Source organism: Eulemur rufifrons, chromosome 29 (genome assembly GCF_041146395.1).
Source record: "Eulemur rufifrons isolate Redbay chromosome 29, OSU_ERuf_1, whole genome shotgun sequence".
NCBI lineage: Eukaryota > Metazoa > Chordata > Mammalia > Primates > Lemuridae > Eulemur > Eulemur rufifrons.
Window position 1 is genome coordinate 43,777,712 of NC_091011.1, and position 25,013 is coordinate 43,802,724.

General features: G+C 40.6%; 1 protein-coding gene across 3 annotated transcripts in view; it reads left to right on the forward strand.

Moving 5' to 3' along the window:
* The window catches only part of SLC25A13 (solute carrier family 25 member 13), a 169,492-nt gene that overhangs the window by 114,520 nt on the left and 29,959 nt on the right, over nt 1-25,013 (forward strand). For all 3 annotated transcript variants that reach the window (XM_069461362.1, XM_069461364.1, XM_069461363.1), the window contains 2 exons: nt 5,502-5,554; nt 7,611-7,691. In XM_069461362.1, coding sequence (XP_069317463.1) covers nt 5,502-5,554; nt 7,611-7,691 — 134 coding nt within the window. The remainder of the gene's footprint in view (nt 1-5,501; nt 5,555-7,610; nt 7,692-25,013) is intronic.

Here is a 25,013-nt window from a genome sequence, read left to right on the forward strand (position 1 = left end):
AGCTTCTCTAGATTCCAGTTTCCATGAAGGAGGAGGAGGAAGAATAAATAATGGCGATGATGAAGATAAAAATAAATAGCAGTGACAATGAAAATCCATTTCTGTAGTACTGACTGTGTGCTTGGCACTGGTCCGAAGGCTTTGCATATATTAACTCATTTCATCTTCACAATTAGCCAGTGAAGATGGTACCCTGATGATTCCCCTTCTACAGATGCGGTAACTAAGCTACAAAGAGATAGATAACTTGCTCGCAGTCATACAGCTAGCAAAGAGCAGAGTCAAAATCGAAGCTCGGCAGCCTGGCTCCAGACCCCACGCTCTTAGTCACTTGGCACTTCTGCCACCTGGTAGAAACTACATTGTACAAAGTTGCTTATCAGCAGAGGATGAGGAATGCTTAAGTTTTTAACTAAAAGATTTTATTTTATCTTAAAAACGTATTTGCAGATGTATTATGATGTCTGTGCTACTTCCCTATCTTTGACTGAAGTTAGCAGGACCCCTAGACACCCTCAGACCATATATGCCCTCACTGGTGGGGGACAGCTCTAAGACAGGCATAATGTCGTGGGAACAGCATGATACTCCTTACCTAATTCTGGACTGTGAACATTATTCAGGCTGAGTTGCCTCTTGTAGACAAGAAAAGAAATCAAGGATATGCCTTGAAAAGATAGGTAGAGGGAAACATGTTTTTTGAACATATAATATAGGTGGTGAAGAGTGTCTGGCTCTTTTTATACATTAGCTCATTTAATTACCAAAGTAAGCCAATGGATAGTTATTTGCATCCTTGTTTTACCAATGAGGAACCTAGAGTTCAAAGAATAACTTACCCAAGATCGCTCAACATGAAAGAAGTGCAGACCTAGGATTCTAGCACAGGTCTGTCTACCTCCGAAGCCCATGCCCCAAACTGTTCATTTTGCCGCCAGGCTAGTAGAAATAAATAGCTTTAATCAGGCCAGCATTAGTAATGTTTCTTTCATAGTCCCGTCCAACTCTGAAATTCTAGAGTTCCATCCCTAACAAGTTCTTAAGAATAGCATAGTATCCCTCTAATCTAGCACGTTGCTCCCAGGAGCCTCCTTGGGGGATGCTGTGTGAAGCTTGAGTTGGGGGCTCCTGATGCGGGGTTGGTCCCCCATACCTCCAGCTCTGTGCTCATTGGGTCGCACAAGGGACTGGATTCAGAGGGGATAGTGTGATTTATATCTCCAACCCATGAAATTTGAAGACAAAATACTACATTAATACTGTACCCTGTAAATCTTTTCTCGCATTAGCAGCCTTCTGGTAGAATAAAGTTGCCAAGGAAGCATTGCCATATGTGCTGATGGAGCTGAACTAAAAAGAGAAGATTAGAAAACTAACCACACTAATAAATTTCATCCAAGGCAGTTGGAAAATGGACTGCTGTTTTGACAAGTTAGAAACAACACACACAGCCATTCTGTTTCAAATGGCTAAAATGAATTTCCAGGACCCAACAGAAACATCTTATATTAGAAACCCAACTTTTCTGCTGAGTTACCCAGATGTCAAACATATATGTACTCAAAACTTAAATGTGATTGTGATGAAGTGCCTTAACTAGACTGGCTGCTTTAGGCATGAGTGGGCCATGTTACCCTCCTCCCTCTGAGGTCAAGGTATAAGGAGGGTTATTGGAATTCCCACCTCCGTGACTTTTCATGATCCCGTGGATCATGGCCCCTTCCAAAGAGCATTAACCCAAGACTGATGGTGTCAAGGCCCACATCTGCAGCGGGCCTCAGCTTATAACCCACAGCCGCCTTTGCTTTCCTAGTTAGCCAGGGTGGTCACCACACAAGAATGATTTTATCCCCTGCCTCCCCGAGTGCCAACATCTGGCCTAGCTCTTAGGAATGAATTTGTGCCTTGGTTTTATTCTTACTGAATTGAAGTTGTTCATTTAATATAATGAAACTTGGGGCCTCTGATTCTGTTTCTTTAATCCCCTAATTGCTCTTCTCGCCTGAGGTCTCTGCCCTGGCCAACTGTCCTTCACCTGCCCCTAGAACTTTTTACTTTTGGGGGCTTACTTTTTACTCTGAAAGCCGCCCCATATGCCTACAGAATTTGGGCCATGCTTTTTAGCGTAGCCTGGGAGAGAAGTGGTACAGTGTACCACATAAGAGCCCAGAGGCTGGAGCCAGCCCCCCCGCCCCCGGGATGGAGCCCCACTCTCCGTCTAACAGCTGAGCCACATGGGCAGCTCCCTTGAAGTCGGCCTCAGTTTCTTCTTGGATTGTTGGAGATAAAAATAACACCTACTGAGTAAGGTGGTTGTGTGGATTAAATGTGTTAATTCACATAAAACATGTAGGGTAGTACCTAACACGTAGGTAAGTCCCCCCAGATATTGGTGGGTGTTATTATCAATGCTATTATTATAAGGTCTTCTGTGATCCAACCACAGTCTCCAACACCCTGATTCTGGATGCGCCATCGTAGCCTTGAGATTTTGGTGCCTTTGTGTAGTTTCCTCTGCCTGGACTACCTTGCCCTCCATTCTGTTCTTGTCTCTTCTCTCCAGTGAACCTCTACTTACCCTTACAGCCCTAGGGCAAATATCTCCTCTCTGATGCTTTTCACCCTCAAGCAGGCAGAAGGACTGGTTCTCTCCACTGTGTCCTCTTAGTGCTTTGATGCCCCTGGGCTCTGGTATGCAGCATGCTGTTCTTAGGTAGTTTGTCCCTTTGGGGCCACATGAGGAGAACTAGGGTTCCCTTTCCCTCTAATCTCTGAACTTCTTGAGAGGGTGGCACCAGTCTTAATGTGTTCATCCTAGTTCCTCCTAGTATCAGGCACACAGAGAAGGCATTTGGTAAATGTTTGCTGAACAAATAAATATTTGTTGCCTTCTTTTTAGCCTTAAATACATGGTTTTCTCTTTTGTTTTTTGCTGTTTACAATGCATTACTAAGTTTATAGCGAGAAAGTGAAATCTCAATAGCTTGAAAGGCTGGCTGAAGTGATTGTATCTAACACTGTAGTCATTTGACTCTGTGGGCTGTTTTTTATTAGGCATTTAGAAAGACTGTCATGAGGTAGTTATGGAGACAAGAGGTCATCATGTAAATCACAGTGCTTTCAACCCATCCGCAGTTTTGGTCTGCAATTTAACAATGAGAATGGAAATTTCAAAATGTTAAGATGTAGTTTAAACAGGTATATGCCCAAATAATACTAGTAAAAATTAATGTACTTTCATTAGGTAGTAACTAAGCCTTTCTTATATTATAGGTGTCTTACCACGAGATTATTAAGTGTAGTGAGCGTAGTTTAGGAGAGAATGCTTGCTTTGAATAAGAGCGCTTGCTTGGCTTAGCTGGTTCCATATTCCCAGTTTCTGGTATGTGCAGCTCATCTGGATTGTGAAGAGCACAGGCCGACTCAGAGAGAGAGAACATAGGGGGCTTTGAGGTAAGAGTTCACACAAGAGAGAGAAGACAGAAATCTCAGAGGGATCCCAGGACAGGAGCTGCACTGGAGCCTGGCCTCAGTGGGACCAGGGGTCATCAAGGCCGCCCCTCCCACCTGTGCACCTTTCTTGGGCTGTGTGTTTTCTCTCTTAGGTGTCTCCTTTCCTTTTGCTCCACATTCTCTCCTCTCCGCCAACCCACTTTCTCACTTATTCATGGCTCCTGCTTCCTTGTGGCTTGAGCCACGCACGTGGCTTCCAGCCAGCTGCTTTCTCTGTTCCACCCAGGGCAGCTTTCCAGTTGTGCCTCTGTGCTGAGGCCCCTCGGTGTGCTCCTGAGAAGGATGCTGATTGGCTAGCTCCATCTTCAGTACCAGTCGCTAGGGCTCAGGTCGCCGCACTGACTCATCAGCTGCACACCTTTTAGGTGTCTTCCCATTGTGCAGTCCACTGTGGCCGTGGGGATGCAGCAGGCCCAGGAACTATGGCTGCCCAAAGAAGGGGTTGCAAACGCAAATGCTTAGAGGATCCAGGCAGGTTATATAAGTGAGCAAATGAGGCTGAGTGTGAGATGCAGATACTCATTTGCATATTAAGCACATGATAGAGTTGCATGCGTGGTGTCTATAAAAGGTCTATTTAAAAAAAAAAGGTGTCTATAAAAGGTTTAGCCTTTTGAGTACGAGGCTAAGGTTTGAATCCCAGTTTTCCTTCTTACCAGCTGGTAACAGAAGAAATCATTTAATCTCAGTATGCCTTAGTTTCCCTCCGGAGGGTGGTTATGAGGATTTAAATGAGTTAATAAAGTGCTTAAAATGGTGCCTCGCACATAATAAATATTATGTAATTGTTTTTAAAGAGAATTTTCATTGGCATTAGCATCCTCATTTAGTTCCACATTAGTTCCACATCCTCATTACTTCCACAATGAAATGGGCTTTCTCTCATTTTTCGTAAAACATGAAGCTGTCTTGGTCTATTTAATTCCCCCTTTTGTAAAGCCATGAGCACAGAGAAACATTTCCCTATTGTAAGGATATCAACAGAGCAATAAAAATGAAATCTGGCACTTGTCCTCGTTGAGGTATTGGCATCAGGGCAGGGTGGGCACCTTGGCGGATTGGATGCATGGATCCTGCTTAAGGGACAGAGCCTCACCCAGCTGCAGCGGATTGCTATGATGTCAGAAAGAGGCCTGGTGCTGCAGGTTGATCAGTTGTTCTGTCTGTCTTTGCAAGAAGCTCAGATTATGGTTGAAACCTTATGCTACTGTTTTCCACCCAGCAGCCGGAGTGGTCTTTTGAAAACATGAATTAGCAGCACATCACTCTCCTACTTAGGACTCTCTAATTGCTTCTCATCTAACTTAGAATAAATCAGGCCCCAAATCCTGGCCTGCTGTGTGGCTACAGCATCTGGCCCGCACCTGTGCCACCCTCCCTGTGCCTGCATCTCATGGGGGCCTGCAGATGTTCTCCTTCATTTTTGAGCTCACCAGGCTTGTTCCTACGCTGCTCTCTTTGCCACCTCTGTCCCCTTTCTTTGATTGCACTTTTCCTCAATTGCCACTTCCTCAGAAAGGCCTCCCCTCCTCCATGTGAGACTGTCGGAGCAAGAACCCTGTTGCCTTGTGCTAGTCACTGAGTCATAGTTGTTAACTGAATGAATGACTGAACTGTGAGCACTGTGAGGGGATGAGGAAGATACTAGAAAAATATGGATATATTTAGTAAAGTCCGCTGATTTAGAAGACCGGAAGGAAAAGAGCAAACTTCCGTGGAATAATGAGATTTCCTATGTTACTAATACTGCTGATTTACCCAACATGGAAACAATACAGAATATGAGAGGGAATTCCCTTGTTCCTGATGCGGCTGTTAGAAGTTAGCACTTAAACATTCCATTTCAAATATTCTCCTTAAAGGTAATAGCAGAAAATTGCAGCAAAGATTACCCCAGTTTTTAAGTGGTGATCCCCTCCGTAGAGCTGTTGATTTGTTTAGTTAATGCTAATTTATTTAATATACTTCTGCTTTCTGTTGATTTTTAGGTCTGTTGCCACAGTTACTGGGAGTTGCCCCAGAGAAGGCCATAAAACTTACAGTAAGTCTTTTGAGTTGGTGCTTCTTGTTAAGGGAGTTTGCACATTCTCAGGAATCTAGCAGGTATTCTTTTAAGAAGCAGCAGATTTCCTCAGAGGTGCTAACTGATTTGAAGGTTGGGGCATTCACCACTCACAGCTTTTCTTTATTGCCCATTGAATACTGATCTAAAGAAGGCATTTGGTGGTCACTGCCATCCCCCTGTCATTGCAACAGTGGTTAAATTTCCTTCACTGTCTACCATATTAGGCCCTTGAGATGTGTTCTCTCTTATTGTTTTAATCTCAAAGCACGATCCACAGTTTACAAATAAGGCAAGTGAGACCCAGAGGGCTTAAGTAGCCTACCTGTGTTCACATGATTCATGCATGAGTGGGAAAACTAGAATTCAAAATCAGATTTTTCTGAATCTAAAGCATGTATCCTTTCAGTTACACCTGCTGTTTCATAGAATTCATATTCTGTGGTGTATTCTAAGGTGTATTCTGTAAGCATTTGCCAAAGCCAGACGTTGAGAGATCTGGGATCTAGTTGAACTTAATCCTTCATCAGATGGTTTGCCCGGTACTTGACTCATATTTGACAGATGGTCAGGACTCAGTAAAAGTGTTAGTGGAGTGGATAGATACTGCCTGTACATCACTAAGACCATAAAGCCCCAGAGAGTAAAACTCTAGTTTTAGATTGGGCCCTGCAGCCTTGGTGCCTGAAATTCTTCTTTTATCATTTTATTATGTGACCTTGAGACAGCTAATCTCCTCTGGCCTATATCTGCCAAAAACATACGATTGTTCCTTAAAATTTCTTGTAGTACATACCATTTTGAGAATATTATGCTTAATTAATTAGTGCAATTGATGTTCTGTGAGAATCCTTGAGGAATTTTTAGATACTGAATTTTTTTTTTATTATATATATATTTTTTTTCAATTTAGTTTTACAGAATCAAAGAGTCTAACAGTATATCTTGTTAGATACAGTATGTCCTCATAATGTATACATTATTTCTTGTACAATGATATGAAATAATATGGGAAATATTCATGATAAATTATTAAGTGAATAGTGCAAGTTAAAAACAATAGTTTCATATTTTTTTTTTCCCACCCCCCCTTTCCCGAGTCAGCACCTTCAAGTGTTACCACTCCCCAAACGGTGTGCAATGCACTCGTTGTGTAGGCATACCCCCATCCCCTCCCCCACCCCCCACCTCAGTCTGATGTCCAATTGGTGTCATTCCCAGATTTGTATTTAGGTGATGATCAGGGAAACCAATTTTCTGGTGAGTACATGTGATGCTTGTTTTTCCATTCTTGGGATACTTCACTTAATATAATGGGTTCCAACTCTCTCCAGGAGAACCATAGAGATGTCGTATCTTCATCATTCCTTATAGCTGAGTAATATTCCATGGTATACATATACCACAGCTTACTAATCCAATCATGTATTGATGGGCATTTGGGTTGTTTCCACATCTTTGCTATTGTGAATTGTGCTGCTATAAACATTTGGGTACACGTGCCTTTGTTATAGAATGACCTTTTTTCCTTTGGGTATATGCCCAGTAATGGGATTAGATACTGAATTTTTACTACACTAAAAAATCTGCTCAGCCAAATCTGTCTCCATGATGAGTACTGTTTTAGATTAAGTCTTGTTGGAAGACTTGAATGTGATTTTTAATCAAACCTTATAAATAGTTTTTAAGTTATAAAACGTGTATTTTTATTTTGTCTCTATTATCAGTATGTTTCTATCCTTATGCTATTGTGATTGTGGGACACATTGGAATTTCTGGCTTGTAAGCCATTTATCTGTTCATTTTCTTTCCTGAAACATCAGGGATACGTATTTTTTTTTTTTTTATTTTTTAAAAAGTGCCTGTATGCTTTTAAGAGTACTTCTCAAACTATTTTAAGATCTGTTAATTTGTGCAGTTTATGATTATTCCAACAGACTGACAAAAAAATAACATATACTGACAGTTGCATATTTATGTATTTAATGACTTTCTTTATATTTTTCATCAGCTTCTATAAATGTTTTTCTTCAAGGTGAATGATTTTGTGAGGGATAAATTTATGCACAAAGATGGTTCGGTTCCACTTGCAGCAGAAATTCTTGCTGGAGGCTGTGTAAGTACCTTTTGCAGATCTCTACATAGAAAAGACTCGTTTCACGTACATACCACTGCCATGGGCACAAGTGTGGACTAAGGCTTCTGTTTAACCACAGATCCTGCACAAGGGCAGAGTCTACTAGGGCACCTCAGCTTTTCCTAGACAGGCGAACCGTTCCTGAGGTGGAAGGGTAAATGTTTCTGATCCTACTGCCTGTTAAGTCATGCCTGTTACGATGAATTCGTCATTGCTTGCGGTTGTTTCTGCAATAGAAGTCATTTGTGGCAGAAGTGTTTGGCCTTTGAAAAATCTTTGCTAACCTTTTCTAAAGTTAATTTTTAGTACATTCTTTCCTCATGGCACCCTCTGCTGGGTCAGACACTAAAATTTGTAGTTTGAAGTCAGCGGCCATAGCGCTCTGCTTTGCTTTGCCTTCCAAGTGGCAACAGCTCTTTAAGCTTCCAATGCTTCTGGGAGAACAGTGCTGGGAAATGACTGGCTGAGTGTGCTCTGCATTGTCAAACATGCTTGGAATGATTGTTTCTTTATATGGATGAACAACCTGCATCTTGTTCTGAAGCTCAGCAAAACATTGTGTCTCATTTTATCTCATGTACCGGTTTGTTCATGTGAATGTAAATACTTTTAAGTAAATTAAACTCTTATACAAAGACAGGTGCTATTTAAAGGTAAGGTTGATTAAATAAACAGGCTTTGATCACTCAGGCAATACAATATTGGTATATATTTCATCTAAACCTATGTTTCTTATAAGAAAGATGAGGTCACTTTTTTTTTTAATAGGCTTGCTCTGGGCAGGAAATAGTATTCATAAAATAATTTTTTTTCTTGAAAGTTACTGAGTTTAGAAGTTGGGCAAACACCTGAGAATATTAAATGTTTGTGGGGAAGGGGCTTATTGTTCTATCTAACACTGAATGCCGGTACCTTGAATGCAGCGGGAGCTAAGAAGTCTTAGCTCCTGGTGGTGCTGAGGACCTGGGTGGAATTTGGCTACTGCCTGACTCTGTTTGATCACTGACCTGTCAGAGATGGCCAGGCAGGCTCCCCTTGTTCTGTAACTTTAGGAGCATTCAGGATGGAAAAAAGGGAGCCTTTAATGTCCTAAATAAACAGGGCACACAATAATAATCAAAGAGAATATTAGAAGTTGCAGAAACTGCCCTTTCTAGTAAGTACGCTTCACTTAAAACAACTCTGTGGTTTCCATTTGAGTAACTAGATTTTCTCATTTTTAAATAGGTGTATCCATAGGCTGTATCTAGCCTAGTCCTTCAAATTGTTGTGGGGCCCGAGATACAGCAGGGCACTTGATTAGGTCAGGTGGGAATTTTTTTTTGTTTTTTTTTTTTCAGTTAGGTTTTAAACCTGCTGAAAAGACATGATTATAGATCTCTGTAAGAATTTAAAATGTAAAATTAATTATGTGATGCTACTCAAGATTTTGGCAATTATCATGGCATGGTGCCTGGAGGTTTATTTTCTTTTTAATGAAAGCATTTTGTCTGCACATGCATCTGGGTGCCAAGGAGATTGGTTGTGGCACGTATTGTCTAGGTGCCATCTGTAGGTGGTCTTGTTTGTGCGTATGTGGTCGCCTATTTCAAACACAAAGCAGATTGGCATCAGAAGTGGTGCCTAGTTACTATAAAGAGGTGTAGCCCTTTTCAAACCTGATCTAAACATAGGCTTAAAATTGGAGCCACTTGGGCTTTGCAGCTACTTAAAATATCTGTGAAATGAGGTTTGCCATCCTTCATCTCAAAGGCAGGTAGACAGTGGTCCTCATCGTTTCAAGTCTCCTGCTTTGCCTTTTTATTTTTTTTTTCCCCCCACTCATTGCTTTAAGAAGTAAGAGTTTATTTTCAGGTAAGCAATCCTGTAGGTAGCAAACAACCCGGATCCCTTTAGATCTCTGAGTAGAGGGATGGATGAGTCCATTTTCAATGTGTATGTATTTTTTTAAGTATTAATAGCAGCAGCATCGCTCTTTGCAGGCTCTGACAAAGTTTTCCTCATAACTGGAGTCAGTCATGCGCCTTAGAAAGTCATTGTGAGTTCCGCAACCTTGTCTGTCCACTTGGGAATACAAAGGGTTTTGTAAGGTTGTGTCACATGAGCAGTTCCTCGTCTTAGTTCATCCAAGCATTGCTAGGTGTTGACTTCTAAGTCCCTGGGGAGCTCACCTTGCTTCATTATTACTGAGAATTAGTACACATGGCTGACTTTTGCACTTGTAACCAAAGCTGCTCGCTTCTTTGAACAAGGCCTGTTCCTGTTTTATAATGCCTTCTGCAAAAATGAGGAAAATATGTAGGGAGAACTTTGTTTCATAACCTCATAACTTCATAGTGCTTAGCTAAACAGCCTGTTTTATTACACATTTTTTAGAAAAATGAAAGTGATAGTAAATCTGCAGGGAAAAAAAATTATTGGCACTAAAAGGGAATAAAATTCATCTCATTCCTTAATTTATTATTTTTCATATAATAAAATCTATAACTGAAGAGATTAAAAAATATTCTTCTGTTTTATTAGCATATATTTAAAAGGGTGAATCTGACTTTATTTATTTATTTATTTTCTTGGAGACAAGAGTCTCGCTCTGTCGCCCCGGCTGTAGCGTAGTGGCGTCATCATAGCTCACTGCAACTTCATACTCCTGGGCTCAAGCAATTCTTGTGCCTCAGTCTCCCGAGTAGCTGGGACTACAGGTGCTCGCCACCATGCCCGGCTAATTTGACTTCGTTTTTAAACTCATTTTTTCTCATTGAGATTAGTTTTAGTTTAAAGTACCGTTAAAAATTTGACTTCATGAGAGCTTAATGATGGGTACACATAGGCACAAAGAGATATAAAGGACATTGGAAACTAAGAAGAGGGGAGGATAGAAGGGAAGGTGTGGAATAGAAACTTACCTTTTGGGTACAGTGGACACTATTCTGATGACAGACACACCCAAAGCCCTAACGTAAGCATTATACAAGGTGTCTATGTAACAAAAACATTTGTAGCCCTTTGATATTTTGAAATTAAAAACAAATTTTTAAAAATTTGTCTTTAGTTTTCTGATCATTTTTATAGCTTCACATTTAATATTAGTGATATATTCAGCCCAGTTCAAGATTAGACTAGATGCTAAGACTGGGGTTTACAAACTCGAAGTCTGAAAGAATTCTTTTTTTTTTTTGAGACAGAGTCTTGCTTTGTTGCCCGGGCTAGAGTGAGTGCCGTGGCGTCAGCCTAGCTCACAGCAACCTCAAACTCCCGGGCTTAAGCAATCCTACTGCCTCAGCCTCCCGAGTAGCTGGGACTACAGGCATGCGCCACCATGCCCGGCTAATTTTTTCTATATATATATTTTAGTTGGCCAGATAATTTCTTTCTATTTTTAGTAGAGACGGGGTCTCACTCTTGCTCAGGCTGGTGTTGAACTCCTGACCTTGAGCGATCCACCCACCTCGGCCTCCCAGAGTGCTAGGATTACAGGCGTGAGCCACCGCGCCCGGCCTGAAAGAATTCTTTGTGGTTTGTGTTTTCTCCAGAAGTTGCTTAGTTCTGCATTCTAAATTAGGCAAGTCCAGTAGTTGTAGGACTTCTGACAGATAACCTGGCCCATCAGGCTTCCTGCATGAAATATATATACTTCCTGTTTCTTTCCATCCTTTCCCTTCTTGAGTCAGAAGTTCAGCCCCTCCAGGGATGTGACTGAGGATCTGTTAATGACAGTGAATGCTCAGGAATTGTGGAAGAGGAGAGAGGGCCTATTACCACTACCCGTTTCCAATTAGCTCCCAATGACTTTACAAACTGACATCGTATCACCAAGTATGTTAGTGTTACTGCTTTGTTGTTGCTACTCTAAGGAAAAAAAATTGCATATGTAATTCCATATGATCTGTAGGTTGCAGTCCTTCATTCAACAAAATAAGTATGTTGACTGTCTTTCCTACAACTGGTGAAAGAGAGGGTTGAAATCCTAAAGGGTCTAGGATCTTTACCTTTTGATCCTTTGATCATAGATCCATGGTCTCTTTCCATTGTGATGCACACACACACATTTGTGTATGTGTATACATGTGTAAATATACTTGGCATTTATGGGAGTTTATAATCATTTTGAGTGGGAAAAATAATCAATATATTTATGTCACTGGTTCTGAAAGAGATTGGTGAGAATATCACCATAGGGAAAACATAGAATCAAGAGTAATAATAATTGCTTTCCCCTGCAAATAAGTAGGACCCTGATACATTGTCTGCCTGTATTTTCACTATGATGGCGATGACCATGTGTGTGACATTTTTATTTGTCCAGCCATGTGTCAGATGCCATTTTTAAGGCAAGTTTTTATTCCTTTGTTACATTATATTCAGTTGAAATTAATTTTTATTTTGAAAATTTGGGGAAAACACAAAGATACAGACACAAGTATGCCTGTGCTTACCACTTAGCTCAAGATGGCAAACCTGACAAATACAGGTAGAGAGGCCCTCGTGGACTTGTCCCAATTACTGTTCCCTCCCTCATTTCCCAAGAGATAACCATGTCCTGAAATTGGTGTTTTTTATTCCCATGCTTTCTACTTTTTCTTACCCATGAGTATCTCCAAGTAGGATAAATGTTTGTTTTTGAATGCTCCGTTCTAACCCACTGCTATAGGAACAACTATCATGATTCCCAGATGGATGCCTTTGTATTTTTCTCCTATCGGCACATCTCATATGGTTTGCTTGTCAGAAAAGAATCACAAATGGGAGTATTACTTTCAAATGTTGGAATGTGGCACATTCTGCATATGTCAGTTACAGATGTGTGGGTTTATAGGCATGTTATATAGATATGGTTGGAATAGTGTATTCATTTAAACAAGTTTTTGGTAACTTGGGGCTTCTTCCTAGACTACAGTCCTTTCTTCAGTCTTGTAATTTAACATACACCTGGTACTGAGGGTATTTAAAAACTTTAACCCTCCTTACTTACCACCTGCCCTCCCTTCCTCCTTCTCTCTCTTTCTCCTCACCCCAACCTCCTTCTCCCCTGCCATACCCCTCACCACCTTCAAACATTCTGTATATCTTATTTATCCTGATTTTTGTTTATTTTCTGTCTTCATCATCATAGAGTGCAGGTTCCACAAGGGCAGGGATCTTTTTGTTCATTGACCTATCCCAAAGACTACAGACAGTGCATGGTACAAGGCCCTATGTAAATGTTTGTTAAATAAAAGAATTTTAAAGCTAAAATGGCTCTTAAAAGTGATCTTGTCAAATCGTCACAGTTTGTCTTTGACAAATCTGGTAATGGATTCATTTATATCTTTTCTCTTATGTTAGTCAAACGCCCTCCCATCCTTAGCAATAAAACTTAACACTTTTCTCTCCAAGCCATGTGTACCCTGGCTCCCAAATCACCAAAAATAGAAAGCACATAGATGGACAACATTTTACAAAGTAAAAGTGTTCCTTTTAAAACCTCACAATACTAATTTTTGAGAACTGCATAACAGGGATGCTTTTATTTGTAAGATTAATCCTTTTCAAAATCGTAGCCATTTCTAACAATTTCATTTGTTTCAGCCATCTATAAATGTCTTCAAACCCTCGTACTGTTTTGTTTTTAGCTCTGAATTCTGTAAGTATGCCCTGACTGGTAGTGTGTGTACTTTCATCATTAAATATACCCACAGCCATATTCCTTATTATTGAGCTTGAAATCCCTTGAGATTTCAGACCCAATCATATCGAACCAGGAAGAAAATTCCCTCCTGTAATGAACACATATGTTCTGGCAATCAGAGCTGGTGAGGCAGATTACTTGAAGTGGATTTGATAAGTCTTAGTTTTGTGACCTTTCTCTTCCCAGGATTTCCTGTGGAGACGTAGCCTCACAGTGTAGTTTTCTTAAGGCATAAGTTTTATTTCACTGTACAAGTCTTTGCGTATATCTTACTTATAAATACAGGACAATGTGAGACTCAATCATTAAGCTGAATTTCTAAGAAATCTCTCCTGCGTCACATGTCAAATAATCAAGATATAGTATGCAATATGATGCTATAGAAATAAAGTTACTATTTTTTAATGTTTTTATATTTATAATCCATTTGTAGTTTAATGAAAATCCAGTGGTTAGTTACATTGTTCTCAAATTTTATTACTGTTATTATTTGGAATATTCCCTGGGAGAAGTTTTTGCATACCCCCAAAAATGTAAAACCATATTAAGGATTTTCTTAATTTATACTTATTCTTTACCCCTGTTCTCAAACTCCTATAATTTCAAAGGCTTAGAGCCTATATCAGGTATTAAGTATGTATGGAAGATACTTAAAAAATATCCATTGAAGGAATCAATGCTTGACTAGAAGGTGTTGGTGATGAAGGCAATTGTGGAATTAGAAAGGAAGGGAGTATCTTTATATGCCATGTTGTTATTGACATAGAGACAAATGGCTAATGAGGAGGCATTAACTCCAGAGATTAGTGGGGAGGAAGGGTGAAGGAATTGATGGACTTTAGGGAATAGCTGTAACCATGCCTAAATATCTAGGACGTTTCTCAAGAAAGTATTCCATGATCGCTTAGTAATAGCACCAACCTTTTTAAAAAGCCCTATTTATTTTGACTTAGTAATAGCACCAACCTTGAGAAAGCCCCTATTTATTTTGACTAAGAATTGCAAATAAACAACCCCCATATATATTCAGAACCTTAAGAGCAGGATGAAGATATACAACACGGGCATTTGGTATATTTATTATGGCTTATTTATTATGGCTTATATTTTAAGTAGAAACGATTTTTTTTAATGTTTAACTTGTGAAGTTATCATGTCAGAACCATGAAGGAATCATATAAAAAAGGAGTCAACCAACAGCAAAACATATTAATAACCATGGCAATATCTAAATTCGGAGACTTCTGAGAAGCTGGGGAGGCGGCTCCATCACAGTTCACCCAGAAAGTCTTCCAGGGGATGAGACTTGGGCATTGGCCTGGAAGAGAGTTCTGCTGCCTGCCTGCTGCAGTGAGGAGCTCCTTCTCCAAATGACTTCTATTTGGATTAAGGGCAGAAATAAAAGAAATATCTGATGTTGCTAAGGGTTCATTGGTGCTATAGATTGAATGTTCATTTCCCACTGTGATTCATACGTTCAAACCTAACTCCCAATGTGATGGTAGTAGGAGGCAGACCTTTGGGAAATGATTAGGTCCTGAGGGTGGAGTCCTCATGAAAGGGATTAATGCCTTTAAAAAAGGGACTCCAGAAAACTCTCTTGTCCCTTCCACCCACCATGTGAGGACTCAGCAAGAAGATGGTGTCTGTGAACCAGGAAGCAGGGCCTCACCAGATCCCAACCATGCTGGCACCCTGATCTCAGACTTCCAGCCTCCAGAACGCTGAGAAATAAATTTTTGTTGTTGATAAGCCAACCAGGCTGTAGTACTTTGTTCTAGCAGCCCAAACAGACTAAGACAATTAAGGATAGACTACCTGGCCAAGGGCTGCCTTTCGTGGCTACGAAATGTCATCTTACTAGAGGAACATCGAGCTCTCATGATGGAGACGGAGCTAGCCAGATCTCTCTTTTGTTTTCTTCACTTTCCCCTCTTTGAGAAGTCTCCGAGTTGTTTGACTCAACCCAGTTCAAACATCGGGCCATCCTTCTGGATTTCTAATATAGAGGGAGGAGTTTGTTATGATGTGAAAATTTGAAGAAGGATTGGGTCACAGCTTTCACACAGTTAAGGTACTTTAGACATTGAAGGTCTGTAAATCATTTAATGGTTCTGGTAGTAGTAGTCAAAATAGACATGTATAACAAGCAGACCCCAAATGTTAACATATTTGACAGGCCTGTAACTTAATTGCTTTTTAATGTCAGTCAAATCGATTCCACTTTGGTTTCTTGGCCAGGCTTCTATAGGCCTATTAAAAGCCTGTGAAGCTGAAAATATGAAACTTAATGTTTGTAAAACATGTAAACAGACTAGCCTTTTTCTGCCTTGCCATGTGGTTAGGAAATTATGACTAGGACATTTCAGTTTGGTGTCTGTCTCAGAAACAAATGGTAAGAATTTATTTTATTATCTTTTCAAAGTTATTAATAATCTAGTTACAGATTTTTTACTGAACAGCTTAATTTACATGCCAAATCAAAGGAGGAGAATCCTATATTGCTTTATGTTTAGAGATGTGCATTAGCCAGACAGTCTAGGTCAGTGTACTGATTTGCTAGGGCTGCCATAGCAAAATGCCACAGACTAGGTCGCCTAAACAACAGAAATGTATTTTCTCACAGTGCTGGAGCATAGAAGTCCAAGGTTAAGGTGTTAGCAGGTTTGCTTTCTTTTGAGGCCTCTCTCCTTGGCTTGCAGATGACTGCTTTCTCATCGTGTCCTGGCACGGTCACCCCTCTCTTGAGTCCTAATCTCCTCTTCTTGTAAGAACACCAGTCTTACTGAATCAGGGCCCACCCATATGACTCCATTTCCCCTTAACCTCTTTAAAGGCCCTGTCTCCAAATGCAGTCACATTCCAAGGTACTGAGATTTAGGACTTAAACATAAGAATTTTTGAGACAGAATTCAGCCCATAACACTAGGTTTTAGGTCAAGGTCCTTTTCTCAACTTTCAATGAGGACACAAGTTCCTAATAGCAGGATGGTGATGACACTTGTGAAGACACTGGGACCTACACACTTTCCCTTCCAGGCCAGATAGAGTCAGCGGATCCTCAGCCTCATGTTTGCCAGTTCTCCGTGAGGTTGCTGAATGCCAGTCATCAGGACTTGTGAACAGTTGTGAACATCAGTTAACTAGTACTGGGCAATGCATTTTAACTTCATCCATCCCCTGCTATTTGTTGAATATCTGTTTTGTACCTGTGAGCTTTATATACAATAGTAATACTTATCCTACATATGAATTATTTTCATTGAACATTGAATTAAAGTAAATGGAAAATATGCTGAAGCTTAGATTTCCTGAGAAATCTTATTTTCTAATTTATTTGCACATCAAATACTGCCATCACTTGTGTATTCATCTTAATGTAATGTAAATCATTAGACATTTACTAGTGTTGACCTTATTTGTAGATACAATTTTGTTTGTATGCAAATAATCAAAATAATATATTTGGGTTTTAGTTTAAAAGAGTCATTCTATAACTTCATATTAATCTATTTTTGACACATGTAAGCACACATTTTAGAATGTCAGTGTGCAATTAGATATTCTTAGCACATGTCATTTGTGAAAAGCACTTTAAATCTAAGTACATTCAATTGAGCATAATTAAAATATCAAGATACATATTCTTCATATACATTTTGCCACTTAATTTTTTAAGTAGCTATAAGTATCTACCATGTGAATTCAAATTAAAGGAAGGTGATTAAATTACAGTTATAGTTAATGCTTTTAGTGTAAAATATAGCAGAAATTACCCTATGTTAAAAAAAAATACATTGCATGTTTTCTGTGGACAGCAAACTGATAACGGGTTTAATTTTTTTCTAATGCCAAACTATTAATATCCTCTGAATAGTCTTAAGACTGTTAACTAGATGGGTTTGGGTGGATAAATTATAAGAAAGCATGCATCTTCATTTTATGAGTTCTTTTGACTCAACTCCTCAGATCCCAAGAAAGAACGTGGAGAGATATTATCTCAGCTGGTCAAGAAGCATTGGAGAAAGGCTTGTTTTGTTCATAAAGATGAAAGAAAATGGACCATGGGGAAATATGAACTGGAGCTTCTGAACCAATTCTGTAGATAATGTATTTAGGATGCTGGTATTTGCTATGGTTGGGATAATGAGCAGACAGACTTAGCAAGTCATTCTTAAGGCACATATAACTGTAAAATCGACTTGTCCACAACTGTTGAACAGAAAGTATGCTATCATTTGAGTGAAGGTCATTGTTCTTGGAGTACTTAGAGAAAATGGGGCAGTACAACAGAAAGTTGGATTATGGTCCCTTTTTATTTGATCCCTTGAAATTCTGATTTTAAAAAAGAACTACCTGTATCACTTCCCATCATAAAGTTCCCTATGCAGAATCAGAATATCAGCAATGAAATAAATCACAATATAACGTGGCAAGAGGAATTTGGTTGGCAAAACTGTTAGGAAGAGAAGAAGAAATCAAGCTTACTGAAGCATCTGGGCACAGAGCAAAAAAAGCTGTGATAGGAACCACATTTCAGGTTCTTTGCAGACTATCTATCTGGCCCATTTCAGACAGGGTGTATTAGAAGAAAAAGCCTATAATTTTACTTTGAGCCCTGAGGACCATATCATGTGAAAAATTAGAGCATTTGGAAATAGTGATGCTTTGTGTCAATAGCGCCCTATTCATTTGAGAAGCTTGGTGCTTGGGCTTCATGCTGACATAGTTGTAGCTTCCACAGTCCTATTTCTGTTTCTGGTTGCTCTCAGCCCTCCTGGATGCACAGGTGAATTTGTGAAGATCATGGACTTCAGACAGGAATCTCAACAGCCAGAACTGTGTGTCCTGTGGACATGTGTACTTCCGTTTGTATTGGTAGAGATCTGAGGCATTCATTGATCCTATCTTCAACCACTGTGCTATATTTAGGTAAAACCTATACCAGTGTGCTTATTTTGCAGTCCCACTTGAATAAAATTGAAATTGTCACTAGTTACACATTTTTGAGTCTAAAGTATTTCTTAAGGATTCAGATTTGACATGATTTGAGGATTTTACCGCCCACAAGCCTGGCTTCCTCATGATTTATTGACTAATCCATAAAGAAAAATGTGATGTATTTCATAAAAGTCAATTATATTGTACCTAGAAAAACATCTCCCTTCTATCTTTCTTGATGTACTTTAATGTCTCTGAATCATTTATTTATGTCTCTGGACAGAGGCTCTCCAACTCATAGGAATTCTAGTCCACATGATCAAATTAACCAAAATTTCAGGCAGATACTCTGTTCAAACAAGAAAGAAAAAACTGAAAATGAATCGGTTTTAAAGCAGAAGCTTTTTCACAATACTCAAATCAGCATGATGGTTCTGAGGCTGGGTTAGAAATCAGGCAAGTCTGGGTTCAAATTCTGTCGCTGCCTTGAGCAAAATTCCGTGCTTCCATTTCATCTCCAAAAAGACAGGAATAATGTAGCTTGTGTCAGCACGATCAGGGGAATGAAGGAGATAATGTCTGTGAAGAGTTGAGCACAGTGTCTGCTAAATCAAAAGTGCTTGACAAACGTCTGGCTGTGGCTTCTGCAGGAGCGTAGAGGAGGGGAAAGAGAAGGGGTTTGCAGGGCTATCGTCATTCAAAGAGTTACAGCTATATCTTCTTTCTGGTCACACTGGTGGGCAAGTTATTCTTAAAAAGTGAGCCTCAGTGGTGGCTCACGCCTGTAATCCTAGCACTGTGGGAAGCCAAGACAGGAGGATTGCTTGAGCTCAGGAGTTTAAGACCAGCCTGAGCAAGAGCAAGACCCCATTCTACTTAAAACTGAAAAATTGGCTGGGCATGGTGGCACATGCCTATAGTCCCAGCTACTCAGGAGGCTGAGTCAGGAGGATTGCTTGAACCCAGGAGTTTGAGGTTGCAGTGAGCTAGACTGATGCCATGGTACTCTAGCCTGGGCAACAGAGCAAGACTCTGTCTCAAAAAAAAAAAAAAAAAAAAGTGAGCCTCAAGATGACTACCCTCTCCTAGTTATGGGGAAACTACATCCTTCCAGAAAGGGACCTGGAGGACAGGCTTATGTGTAGTGTACATTGTTAGAGGGCTGACTGGAAATAATCAGTGCAGAGATCACGGTGGGGAGAACCTCACACTAGAAGAAAGGCTCCAGCCCCGGGTCTCATCAAGATCGGAAGGATAGGAATAGCTAGTGCACGGGAAAAGGAAAGAAAAGGAGGAGGAGGAAAGTCACCCTGGGAGGAAGCAGCAGTCAGACAGAACTTCTTGGTTAACTATGTACTTTATAAAGAAAGAGAAAAAAGATGAGAACTGTGGGAAACAAGAATGGATAGAAGCTGGAGACTGTCCCAGAAAGACTGATGAATTGTGCGCCTTCATAGTCTATGGGATCGATGCTGAAATGCATCAGAACTGATCCGCTAGTCATCCTCTTCTAAAGAAAAAAGATTAGCAAACCATAGTGACTTGTTAGGATGTTGCCAGATACGTGAGTTGGGCAAAGAGGGACTCCTAGCTACAGATAGAAGGGTGTCCACTCTGCCAGCGACTGTGTTCCTGAACAGCACTTCTTATGTACCTTTTTAAGGGTACTCAGTGACCCTGCATATTTGGATCTCTTCGTTTATGTAATCTCATGCTGAACTTTAAAAATTTTGGATGCTTCATAAATGTTTGTGAATGTGTGCTGACACAAGATTCTCTTCATGACTTCTTGTTCAGAATATTTGTGACTGTCTTCAGACATTTTCAGGAAACACTATTGGGGTTTTGTTTCAGGGATTGCTTTGGATTTTAAGTTAATTTATGGAAAAAATTGGCACTTTTAAAATATTTTACTGTTATATTCATTTATAGGAAAATTGACAGTTTTACAACATTTGCATATTAAATTAATCTGCAGGCAAGTTGACATCTTTACAACATTGAATCTCCTTGTCTAACAACATTACTTATTCCTCTAATATTCAAATCCTTTATGTCCCTTAAAAATATCTATATCTTTTTTAATTTTGGTCCTACATATTTCATGTTAAGTTATTCCTTACTAATACTACTTATAAAAGAAAAAGTTGTAATATGTAAATTTTGGGATTTGTTTTTTTTTTTTCTTTTTTGGTGAATCAGCTCCATCTTTCTCCTCTAAAGATACATAAGGCTTTTCAATGTCAGGTTCCCTTTTCAAAAAAAAAGTTACAAAATTTTTGTCACCCTGATGCTACTATTTGGTGCTAGTAGTGTGGACAATAAAATGTTCTTGGGTTCCTGGTAATAGCCTGGGTAAGAATCCACGTGGCACTGAATGTAATCATTCCTTGTCTTTAGTCGTGTGTGCACGCGGTAGGTGAGAAAACCCACTGCCCGTGATACCGCCTGTGGCTCTGGGTCCCCTGGGGCCAGGCACAGATAGGCAGCCCTGCTGCTGCGTCTTTGTCTGCTTTGAGTTGAGGAACAGAATGCACGAGCACCTGCCTGCAAACTCATCTTTACAGTCATTAGCTACTTCATCTTCTCATATGTGCTGCGGATCAGACTAACGTCACCTTCACTTCATATGGAGAGCAAGGATATTATTTTACTATTAATTCTAAGGGGGTCTTTTATTTATAGTTTTGGTTTATGTGTCGCAATTTTAGTCATGTCTCCCTGTGCCAAATCCTATTCCATTTGATTGTTTTTCTCCACAACATAAACAATAAGGATGACTACTAATTGTCAGCTTCTGCTCAGTAACAAATTTATCCCCTGACAGTATGTGTCACTAAAGCAAATCCAAAGGCTTCACACTGTGCTTTCCACTTTTTCTCCTCCTTTACTCAGAACTCGTGCTGTTGTGCTAACGCACAACATAGTTAGTCTTAACTTTCTTGTTTTATCTTTTCACTCTCTCTCCCCCCTAGATCTTCTCTCCTTCATTAACCTAAATAAATTTTCATTGTGTCTTGCTTGCTGTCATAACCTACAATCGTTTTCTCACTTCCCTTCTCTTGGAAGTGTAGACTACACAAGCTCTAATTGTTGTTGAAACTACAAGGGAGTTTCAGTCTAGGTCCAGTTGCTGGTCAGACAAAGATTCAATTATTGAGAAAATGAGGATTGCCAAGGAAGAAAGGAATTTTTAATACGAAAGAGGTCTTGTCTTGTCTTGTCAGGAGAAGCTACCTCAAATCTATCCCTGAGCTTTTAAAAGAGGGGCCACATGCCTTGGGCCAGGTTGTGTGTAACTAACAAGGGGCTTTGGGGGCCGTGGGGGGGTGGCGCAGATTGTAGGTCAAGTAGTTAGTTAGGGGAGAGGATTACATAGGCATCATTTAAATTTATTCAATGGTGAGGTCCAGTTAATACTTCCCTAGCACCCTCTTTCCAATCACATGTCACATGTGCTGGACTTCGCCTCCGTATGTCAGTAGACACTGTTGGCTATTTCACCCCCCTTCTAGAAGCCCTTTTCTTGGCGTGTGTCCCTGGATTGCTGTACCACTGGTGTACAGGAGAGGTTTCTCATCACTTCTTAAGTCCCTCACCACTCTTGGTTTTTCTTTTTCCTCCTACCAGCCTATATAAGCTCCTGCCTTCGGCTGTATGTGTGCACTGACGCCCTCATCTGTGTCACAGCCCTTAACTCCCAACCCACCCCTCCACTGCCTTCTGAATATGTCATCATTCCTCTTCATAACCCTTCCTTCCTGTTACACAGGTGCAAAACTTGGGTCCTTTCTGTGAGCTTACCCACTCCTTTTGCCCTTGTATTCTGCGTCCAAACCATCTTGGTCTCTATTACCCACCCCGCCCCCCACCTTCACCTCATTACCTATGTCATTGTTCTAACTCTGGCCTTTTATCTCTCACCTGGTCTGCCAAAACCCCAGCTGTTATTCCTACCAGAAGGCTCTCCCTCCCTAATACACTCCCTCCCCTCTGCTGCCTGGGCGTGTTCGTGAGGCACAGACAATAGGCTGCTCTATGGCTCCTAGACTATTATTTAGCGCTCTCTCGCTCTCTCCCTCTCTCTCTCCCTCTCTCCGCTGCGCTGGCACACACCGTCTCCAGCATGCAGCACCATTCTTCAAGGTGGCATCCTGAACCTCCATGATTTGACCCCAGCAGTCTTATTTCCAACCCCCTCTTTCATACCCTTTCCATGCCACTCAAGGGAAAGGTTCCTCCGTGCCGCTGTGACAGGAAGTGTGAGCGGGTGCTTGGGCGCCGGTGTCCAGCAAGTCTAGCTTCAAACCCAAGCCCCACCTTCCTGGCCGTGGGACTCCAAGCAAGTTCCATAACCTCCTTTACTTTTTCCAGCTTCAGTTCGTTCACGTATAAAACCAGGATAATGTTATCACTTACCTTATGTTATGAAGAACCCAAAAAAGTTTTTTATATAACTCTTGGTACAATCTCTGGTACATAGTAAGCACTGAATAAATGCAAGCATGTAATGTTGATCTTATCTCATAATTATCATCCTTATGAGAATTTCACTTAACAGAAGTAGTGCTGGGTTTATTACTCATGTAAGGGTGGCACCCCCTTTGCCACTGTGCCTTTGTGCCATTCCCTGACTGGAATACCGACATCCTAATCACACCTCGGTCCCCAGTCAGCATGTTGTCGCAGGTGCCGTACCACCTCCCGGAACGTCCCAGCCAGCCGGAACCCTGCCCTCCTTTGAACTGCCATATCAGTCTGTCCTAACCTTGGCTCTTACCACGTGCTATTATTATCTTTGCTCATGGTCCATTTTCTGTCTGTGTGAGGCGTGTCATTATTGAGCTCCACGGAAAATTCTTTCCTCTGCTTGCTGGCTGTGTAGCCCTCTTTAAATTGCTATGTCAGTTTTCCAGGGCTGCCAGAATGCCACAGATGAGTGGCTTAAACAATAGAAATTTATTTTTTTCACACTTCAGGAGGCTGGAAGTCCAAGATCAAGGTGCTGGCAGGGTTGGTTTCTTCTGAGACCTTTCCCCTGGGCTTGCAGATGGCCACCTTGTCCTGTGTCCTCACATGGTCTTTTTGCTGTGCCTTTACATGTCAGTGTCTCAGTTTCCTCTTCTTGCAAAAATGCCAGTTGGATTGGATTAATACCCACCCTAAAGATCTCATTTTAACTTAATTCCCTTTTTAAAGGCCCTGTCTCCAAATGCAGTCACATTCTGAGGCACTTGGGGGTTAGAACTTCAGCTGTGACTTTGGGTGGAACGCAATTCAGCCCGTAACAGTTGCTTTAATCTTCCTATGCCTCGGGTTCCTCCTATGCAAAATCTGGAAAAAGCACTTCTTGGGTGGACTGAAGATATATAATATGTGCAAAAGAATCCCTCATAGCCCATCGTAGATACTTAATGAATATTCATGACCTCTACCCATACTTCAAGCTCCTTGAGAACAGAAATGCTTTCTCACTCATCTGTGTCCTTGCAGGTCTTAGGACAAACTTTGAATGTGATTGCTTGTAAATATTTGGTGAATAAATGTGTGAATGCAAGATCAAGTAGCAGAAATGAGTCTGTAATAGTTGTATGCATTTGTCTCTTAGGTGAATCCAGACACTAGATAGTAACTAAGATTTCAGAAAAAAGACTACGCCAGGAAACATGTAGAGAAGTCAGTGTCCCACTATAAATATAATATGCCACACTGAGCCAGTTCAGTGTGGGAAATCTTTCTGTGTCCTACTCGCCACAGCCGCCAGAAAGTCATATGGAAATGGTTTGAGACAAAATTGCACACACAAGAAAACCAGTATCTTCACACAGCCAGAGCTCTCGTGATGAGGGACACAAAGACATTGTGCACAATAGGTGTTCCTGTCCATTGTCTGTGAGGTCGCCTATCTTTGATCTCTACAGAAGAACATGGGCAAGGCGCTGTGAATGGATGATAGATCGGGAGTCGGAAGAGCAGCAGGCGGTGTGCTGCGCAGGGATCAAGTCGTGGTGATGCCCTGACGCTGAGCACCAGTGATAAGCATCTTCTCCTGGTGCCTTGGAGTCTCTCATTTCCTTACAGCTTGACTCCAAAGGGCCTGTTTTATCTTCAGCACCTTTATAATGTGCCACTTTGAGTCTGTAAATTCTTTCTTTCTGAGTCCACCAGAAGTAATGGGGACATCATTATTTTTTCTTGGTATCACTACACTCTTTCTTTCCGATGCTTCTGTTTCCTGCAGCTCTGAAGTGGATGTCACTCTTGCATCATCCTTAGTGATGAGAATGCACTCTGCTATTTTAAAAGAATTGGTATCTGTCGATTGGCTTGGAGTCCACAAATTGAATATAAGTTCTTATTTTATTGTATGTAATGGTAACAACTTTTACAGGTATTAGTGAGATAATAAGACAACAATTCTGTACCTAAGAATTGTACCTTTTAATAATGGCACTTGCTTGAATATGTAGAAAAAGTTTCTTGTGAGATCAGATGTAACACATACAAGAATCACTCCCTGAAATAATACGGAAGACTGGGATTAGACATTACAGCTTTAAGGAAGCCTATTAAGCCAACTCTCAGGACTGACAGATTCTAGCGATGGTGTAGTGAAGGGATCCTCACCCCTCACTGCACATAATAATCTCATAGGAAAATTTTTAACAAGGGCGGATGCAGAAATTATTCAATCG